The sequence below is a fragment of the Chenopodium quinoa genome, unplaced genomic scaffold, assembly GCF_001683475.1.
Source record: "Chenopodium quinoa cultivar QQ74 unplaced genomic scaffold, ASM168347v1, whole genome shotgun sequence".
Lineage (NCBI taxonomy): Eukaryota > Viridiplantae > Streptophyta > Magnoliopsida > Caryophyllales > Amaranthaceae > Chenopodium > Chenopodium quinoa.
The window spans coordinates 74927-83594 of record NW_018745666.1 but is presented as its reverse complement, the minus strand read 5'-3'; the positions used below and the strand labels follow the sequence as shown (position 1 = coordinate 83594).

Below are 8668 nucleotides of genomic sequence, written 5' to 3'. Positions count from 1 at the left end.
GGCTACATATAAGCATTAAATTTGATAGAAAAAAAAAATGGAAAACGATAGAAGTGTGCATGAAAATTAAAAATTGAAAAAAAAAAAAAATCATTATCATGCATTTAAAATGAACAGCTACAACTTTAATTGAGTAACTACACTCCAAATCTCCAATGTGCAATAAGGCAGTGAGAGATCTTATCTCTAATATTTCGCCAACTTAGATTATGTCTAATCGTCTGTTCCAACTTATTTCGTGAATTTATTAATTTTATGTATAAGAATCATACCGAATTAAATTAGACTTGAATAATTTGGGCAATATAAATTTTCATATCTACATTCAAATATTGCCAGATATCTAGGATAATATTGTAATAATTTTAATAGTAATATAAATTGTTGATACTTGATACACATAATTTCTTCCAAATATTAGACTACATATATAGTCAAAGTTTACTCAAATTAAAAGATACAATACTATATATTACTTCCGATTTTTATTACTCGCAACAAAGGAATTATATTTGTGAGTAATAAAATATTTTTTTGTTGCGAATAATAAAAACTGGAGGTGATATAAAATATAAAATATCTAGACCAGAACAATTTATTTCAATTTTTTTGACTTGGAAGTGTAATTTTTTTATTTCTTGATAATATAGTTGTGCTCTATTTTAAGAGCTGATGTAAGCAATTTTCGGCCGCAAAGGTTGGAAGAAGGAGAATCCTTATCTGCCACGTTTTAAGGATATGGCGTGGGATCCACCTCAGTGTACGTTGATTAATATCATATCCTTCCTATAAAAAAAAATTCATTAAAATGGTGGTTTATATAATATTCTAAATTTTGTGTTTTTTCTTTTATAAATTATAATATTCTAATTTTTGTGTGTTTTAATTGGCATGCCCCAACTTTCTTGGGTTGTTTAGTACTTATATCAGTCAGTTTTCTCTGCATCCTACTACATCATTTGGGAATTTGAAGCAAGATTTTCTGGTAATCATGCCTTTGACTTCTGTTTTTGCCTTTTTGCTACTTTTAGTAATCTTACATATAGTCCTCTTTATGTTTTAATATCAATTTGTAAATATCCTACTACTACTACTACTAGATGTTTTGATAATTTTTCTACTAGGAAAATCTCGGAATAGTTTAGTGGTATTCAGGCTGAACCGAGAATTTTATACTTGTTGATAAGATTACGAGTTTAAGTTCTAAGTTGAACAGAGAATTTTATACTTGTTGATAAGATTACGAGTTTAAGGAACTTTCATTATGTAAGCCATTTGTAGGATGTATATATATGTTATCAATGAAATAGTATCCTTTGTGTTTGTGTATAAAATTCTATTCAAAGTGCTTTACTTTGAGACTTTTTCTCATGTATAGTTATGAATCGACCAAATAAGTACACTTTATATTCTAAAGTCAACTTTTTGATGATATGAACTATGAAGTTGATGAGTGGATGCTACTTTAGTTCTTAAATCTTAGGAGGGTTTGTATATATACAAATTGCAAGTAAATAAAAACTTCTCTAGCAATTGGTTTTGCAGTTTCAGTGACTTAGTTTAACTATAGTTTGATATTTTAGTTAAGAGGAGGAGAAGATGGACTACATGAATGGGCCAGGAAGACATCATCTCTTTGTTCCGGGACCTGTCAATATCCCGGAACCTGTCATTAGAGCTATGAATCGAAACAACGAAGATTACCGTGCACCTGCAATTCCAGCACTGACAAAATCACTTCTTGAAGATGTCAAGAAAATTTTCAAAACTACCACAGGAACCCCATTTATGATCCCCACTACAGGTACTACTGTCATTTTTTTTACTGTAAACTGCAGGCATGTTTTTTTGAATTTTATTTGTTACTGCATGACTCAGTTACTCAGTAGACCTAGATTTAGTGCTTGTATACTATCTTTGTACCATAAGGTATGTAGCATAGATAGTTGTATGAAACTACCCTTTAATGGATAATACAGGAAAAAAAAAAAAGTGCTTGAACCTGTTACATCTTTGTAATATTGATGCTTGAACCATAATATTGAAAATTTTCAATGGGTTTATCAGTTATAATTAATGCTTACTGTATGGCTCTTTTACAGGTACTGGTGCATGGGAAAGTGCACTGACAAACACCTTATCTCCTGGAGACCGAACTATATCCTTTCTGATTGGGCAATTCAGTTTGCTATGGATTGATCAGCAGAAACGCCTTGGCTTCGATGTTGATGTCATAGAGAGTGAGTGGGGGTATGGTGCCGACCTTGAAGCTATGGCATCAAAATTGGCAGCTGATACTGCACACAAAATCAAGGCTATCTGCATTGTCCATAATGAGACTGCAACTGGTGTTACCAACAATCTGGCCACTGTCAGGAGGATTTTGGGTAACTTTTCTACCTCAGATCAGATACATGTTGTAGCTTATATGAATTTTTCAGTATCGATTACATGAAAATCGTTGAATACATTTAATTGATTAATAGTTATCTCAGCCTGCAAAAACTGGTCAGAGCTGTTAGAGATAGATATTGCATGCTTTGTTCTAAGAAAAAAAATTTGGGCTAGTAAAAATAAAATGTAGCCTTCAAGCCGTGCATGATTATATTACATATGCACTATTTTTCTAGGGACTACTTGGATAATTTTTGTCCATTGTTCTTATTTCTTGAATATATGAAAGCTAACTTGAAGATTGTTCTGACTGTTTTCAGACCACTACAACCACCCTGCACTCCTTCTGGTTGATGGAGTGTCCTCGATCTGTGCGCTTGATTTCCGCATGGATGAGTGGGGAGTAGATGTTGCCTTGACTGGCTCTCAGAAGGCTCTTTCTCTTCCGACTGGGATGGGTATTGTTTGTGCAAGCCCCAAAGCTCTACAGGCAAGCAAGACAGCCAAATCTGTCAGAGTTTTCTTTGACTGGAATGATTACTTGAAGTTTTACAAGGCAGGAAGTTACTGGCCTTACACTCCATCCATCCAACTCCTCTATGGTCTTAAAGCCGCTTTGGAACTGATTTTTGAGGAAGGCCTTGACAATGTCATTGCAAGGCATAGCCGCATGGGAAAAGCAACCAGGTATGCCTATTTAAATCCATCCAATAACTGTACTGTGATAACGCCTTTGTTCTTCTCATGTGGAAATCACCATCTTGTCATAATTTGTCTGCGCGAAAAACTTGATTAAGTCTAGCCTGAACTTATCCAAGCTTAAATTTTCCTGAAACTTTTTTTAAAGGTGAAAAGACCAATAGTGAATGCAAATAGAGGATTCTTTCTCAAATTCACTACCATGCTCTTCTGAAACACCCGCAATTGCACACATCCTGTGAATTCAGTTCATATATGTGATTAGGGATGATCGTTTCATACTCTAGATGTGGATGTTACATAGCTTGTCCGGTTAAGTACAGTGTCTAGATGGGTGTGGGGTTTGACACAAATACATTGCCTCTACATCAAAAGAAAGATTGATAGGATTATATATTGTAGATGCTTATGATCTTGAGATGCAGACTTGCAGTAGAGGCTTGGGGTTTAAAGAACTGTACAAAAAAGGAAGAATGGTTCAGTGACACCGTGACTGCTGTGGTCGTTCCTCCCCACATTAACAGCAATCAAATTGTGAAGAGAGCATGGGAGAGATATAATATGAGCTTGGGCCTTGGTCTTAACAAAGTAGCTGGAAAGGTTTTCAGAATAGGGCATCTAGGTCACTTGAATGAGGTACGCGCAGTTTTGCTTGTTCAATCATGTAAGAATATTAAGCACCTTCAGCTCTAATTTCTGTCTAACCCTTCATGTTGTGTTGTGTTGCAGTTGCAACTACTTGGTTGTTTGGCTGGGGTGGAGATGATACTTAAGGATGTGGGTTACCCTGTAAAGTTGGGTAGCGGAGTTGCAGCAGCCGCTGCATACCTGCAGAACAGCACACCAATGATCCCTTCTAGGATCTGAGGCAAAATCTTGTTTCATTTCCTTGTAATTACCCTTGTTTATTGGTATACTCCTGTAAAAAATAATGTGTAATATTTGCCTTCTTCCTGCCTGTACTCTTTTAAGGCTTCTTTGGACATTGACAGCCATTCGCGTTTTTTTATCTGGGAAACTTTTTAATCAAAATCTTTGTGTTGAACAAATTACTAGCTTCTCATATCATGAAACCCAGTAGTTTTAGTTACTGAAATTTATTATTGTACTTGAATCAAATTTACTAAAACTTAAAATTATTTTATCTAAACATGGAGTATTATTGCTTCAAGGAGAAGAGAACGGGGCATAGAGAGTAGATTATGCAAGATACATTCAATTGTCACTGTACAACATATTACAACTGATCACAAAAACAGAAAATAGTCAATTAAATCAAATCAGAGTGATCAGACCATCAATCTTTAAGTAGCTGCTTTGCAAGTTCCCTATAGCTAACTTTCTTCTTCTTCACAGGTTCTCCAGTGGGTAATTCTATGGAAGAACCCTCTTGTGTTAGTGTTGATGGTAAGTTAACATTCGCATCTTCAGACAACCTTTTGAGACTTGGGATCAAATCTAGCAACATCCCTGAAGTAGAGTAATCACTGTCTTTATCAGGTTTACTGCAAGTAACAGAGCCAGCATTGTCCAGGCAGTGTGTCCCTACCGCATTTAAATCAGGCTTGTGCTCACCCGTATTCTCTTCATTCTTTTCAATACCAAACTTTCCTGTTGTATTAGTCTTCCGGTGACTAGGCTTATCATCCCGTTCATGTTCAGGGCTTGCTTTCATCAGTTCATCAGTCTTGTTTTCTTCCTTGCACTCCTCATTATTGTTTGATAAACCAGGTCTTGAACCTAATCCAATATTCTCCGTTTCAAAACCAGATTTTTCCAGTGCATCAGTATCTTGCTTGGCAGGCTGATGATCAAAAGCAATCCCCTGAAAAACATGATCATGCAGTTTATGTTCAGGGCTCGCTGTAACTGGTGCATCAGCTTCTTGCTCACTAATCTTTGGACTCTCATCATCAAACGCAATGTCCTGTAATTTAGCAGGCTTGCTTCCAATTCTGGCCCTTTTTGTTATTGGAGGTTTGCTGACAATGGTTTTGCTTTTCTTAGTGCTAGTTCCAACAGGCCTTCCTCGTTTTCTTCTGGGTTCCCTAATATGAGGAATGGTTTCTAAAACAGATTCACTCAACTTTTCTTCATGAGCAGAGGAAGTTGGGTGCTTCCCGCAAACATTTTCATCTTCACCTTTCTCCTCTTCAGAGGCAGATTCTTCATATGTAGTTGGCTTCAGGTTGTATGCTACTTCTGGCAATTTCTGCCCCTCCTTGAGACAATCCTCCAACCACTGTGATCCAATAACATGTAGTCTTTTTCTACGTAAGATGTACTTTTGGTCTCCTGGAAAACTCTGCAACAAGGTTTCAAACTTCAGCTCATGTCCGGGAATTGACATGACTACTATATGAGTTGCATGAGAAGGGTTGTCACTAACTTTCCCACCACCTACAGAAACTTCTACTTTCATCCTCCTTGTGGCTATTTTCAAAAAGATGTCCCAATTAGCACAGTGGGACTTTGCACATAAATAGAAATATATGCAGCAACCATAGAAACGACCCCATTTTTCACGCGGACAGTACTTTTTCCTGTAATGGTCAACCATTTTTGCATCTTCTGATCTATTTACATTGCCAAAGGTCTGTTTCAACTCAGCAACATCGACGTCCCAAAAGTAAGAGTCTGAGAATTCATCAATCTCCTCCTGTAACTTCTTTCTTGAAGAATCCGAAAGGAAGACAAAATGTTTGGGCATCAAGGGAAGAAGCTGCTTCTGCGAGCAACAATCGAGAACCCAAGAGTAGTGCATAATGTCACATCCACGCCTCTTTGCTGCCTCATACTTGATCCCTCGACTCTCTGCACCAATGCAATGAGTAACAGTGTCATTCAAGTTCATGGAGAAAGTTCCACCATTCTCGACAACCAACTTGTGCATAGAATCCAAGGAATGATTAGAAGGCACATTCACAAAGTGAAACACCTTATTAGAAAATATTTGTGATTCCCCCTTCACACTAGAAACATCAGTCCGAGTGAAATGAGAAGGAACTGTGAGATTTAGCCTTCTTCCATTTTTCGCACCCCTTGCACGTTTCGATTTATTACCTGAAAGCCCTTCATTACCTGCATCTCCTCTTTGTGTTGTCCCACTCGATTGTACCAACTCCAAGAAAGACTGAACATCAAGACATTCATGCCAAAGTTTGTCATATCTTACACGGTCAAACCGAGGAAACCTCAAGGAGTAAGGTGCAGCATACACGTCAGAACTTATGGGACGAATATCACTACTAACTGACACAATCACTGACTTCTCAGGGCTCTCAACCCAAACATCAGGCTTTTCCTTATTAGTAACTTCATAAAAACTCGGGGCTGACTTCTTCTCAGACTTCCTAAAGTACGGCTTCAATTTAGTCACTAATTCATCACGCTCTTCATCATTAAGTCCTGTACCCACCCTAGCAAAGGAAACAAACCTCCTAGGGTAAGTACCTTGAGTAGGCCTCTCCGCAAGGCCAACCAGAAACTGACCCACCTCCCCTCCTTGACGACCTGAACCATAATATCCGCCAATGATCAGAACATCCAAATCAGACCCAGCATTAACATAATCAGGCTTCATTTTAATCCACTTCTTCTTATTCCTATCACCCGGTTCCCACTTCGAACCAAGGTCTTTTATAACAATCCCTTCTTCCCCCTCATTCCCAACCTTCTCCTTAAAAAACCTCTCAACATCATCCACATGGTTAGCCACAATCGACCAACATGGCTTACCATCACCGCGATTGGCATTTGGGACCGAGGTCTCTAAACGACCCTTTACAGTTCTCACAACCTTCCTAAGATGTTCATGCCTCTCTTTCAATGTTTGATGAATCACACTAGTATCCCCAACATACAACACATCAAAAGCAACATAACACAATTTCCTATCACTCTCTATACCTTCCCTAGCAGCCTTAGCCATCTCCCGATTCAACCCGAACTTAGTAAATTTATTCGTCAAACTATCCCAACCCAACAACTCTCCATCAAGTATACACTTATCAACCAACACATTCTCAATTATAACATTCGACATAGCAGGAGCATAATCACTACGATCTCTATAGTTTTTAGAATAGAAATTTACCTTCCCACCATTCTTATGGACTTGAATCCTTTCTCCATCGAACTTAACCTCGGCGACGACTTCCTTCCCATGAAGCCTCTTCATAGCCTCTCCACAGGTCGCAGCTCTATCAGCCATCTGCGGCAACACAGCTTTCCCAACCTCAATGTCATGCCTTTTATGCCGGACTTTGGGATCAGTCAATTTCTCACAAACAAGCCGTAAATCACACGTTACATTGAACAATTCCTCAGCATCAGGATGAAACACATCAAATATACTCTTCTCAGTCATCCCAATCTTCAACTCCTTCATGATAATCATAATTATCCACTTCATCTCCGACGGGTTTGTCTTCCTTATCATCTCCCCCATCACATCCACCTTCGCATTGCGGGTTTCGGCATTCGCAAGCCGGTCAAGGAGATCATTCACTTCCTTGATAGTCAACTCGCCAGAGACGGAAGACTGCCGGCGTTGCAGGAAATCGGCGGCGACCATAGAGAAGTTTCCGGCGTACTTTCCGGCGACTCTGGAACCTCCTTTTCGCCAATTGATGAGCTTCTGGGCATCTTCGGAATCGCGAGAAACAGCGAGAGCGTCGAGAAGAAGAAGAGCGAGAGCAGCTTCTTTGAGACCATATGAACCTCTTTCTCGATCTAATGAAGGAAGAATTAAGCGGATTGAAGGGAAATAATCAGTGGGTTGGACGCAGAAATTGTCGAGGAATTTGCGGAATTTAGTGCGTTTGATTTGGGGTGTTCTTGATTTTGAAATATAGTGGAATAGTCTTACCAAAGCGGAGAATTTGATTTCGTCCCCCATTGTTGGAGGAGAGAGAAGGAGGAAGATGCTGAAAATGGTAAGGGTTTAGGAGAGAGAAACCGCCATTAGAGGGTTTAAGGAAGGTGGAAGCTTGTTTGAGACGATTTAAATTTGGAAATGAGTTTTGGGCTTTTTTTTAATATACGACGTCGTTTCAATGCATAAATTTCTTTCAATTTTTTATTTTATTTATTTTATTTTATTTTATTTTTTTAAACAACTTCACTGATGAGGTGATCAACTTCAGCCCAGCCGCCCCGAATGAAAAGGTTGTTATATACGCTCGGGTGTATTGTTTCCATTTTGATGATTGTTTTTCATTTTATCATCAAATGAATAGCAAAAACTAACCTTAGATTAGTTGGATGTACGGTATACCGGGTGTATATGACAAGTTCTAACCTGAATAGGGCGTGTTTGGTCTAGCCTAAAAACACATTTATAGTTAAATACCCAAACATGGCCCAATAAAAGCCCGTAATCTGCTTTGGCCCGACAAGCTCGCTACTTTTTGCGAGTTTGGGCACGAGATATGATGTTAAGGCTTGGCCTGATTTTTGGACCACCTACACTATCACCCCAAAACTTTAACTAACCTAATTGACATCCACTAATTTGACCTTTGTTGATGACCTACTATGATTGTGTAAGTAGCCTAAATTTTACTACCTCCTT

At 38.3% G+C, this 8668-nt stretch overlaps 2 protein-coding genes across 3 annotated transcripts; one reads left to right on the top strand and one right to left on the bottom strand.

The window, feature by feature from the left end:
* Positions 1 to 811: 811 nt before the first annotated feature.
* LOC110717163 (serine--glyoxylate aminotransferase-like) lies at positions 812 to 4125 on the top strand. 2 transcript variants are annotated; one of them, XM_021895803.1, is made up of 6 exons: positions 812 to 985; positions 1584 to 1804; positions 2103 to 2387; positions 2715 to 3081; positions 3519 to 3729; positions 3823 to 4125. In XM_021895803.1, exons 2-6 carry the CDS (start codon positions 1600 to 1602, stop codon positions 3958 to 3960), a joined length of 1206 nt encoding a protein of 401 aa, XP_021751495.1. In that variant the 5' UTR covers positions 812 to 985; positions 1584 to 1599; the 3' UTR covers positions 3961 to 4125. The 2 variants fall into 2 exon arrangements, with proteins under 2 accessions (XP_021751495.1, XP_021751496.1); XM_021895804.1 differs by having other exon boundaries at positions 813 to 985; positions 1571 to 1804.
* Positions 4126 to 4233: 108 nt separating this feature from the next.
* LOC110717162 (DNA ligase 4-like) lies at positions 4234 to 8449 on the bottom strand. The gene has a single exon (XM_021895802.1). The coding sequence runs from the start codon at positions 7991 to 7993 to the stop codon at positions 4391 to 4393; it is 3603 nt and encodes a 1200-aa protein (XP_021751494.1). The 5' UTR covers positions 7994 to 8449; the 3' UTR covers positions 4234 to 4390.
* Between the last annotated feature and the right edge of the window lie 219 nt (positions 8450 to 8668).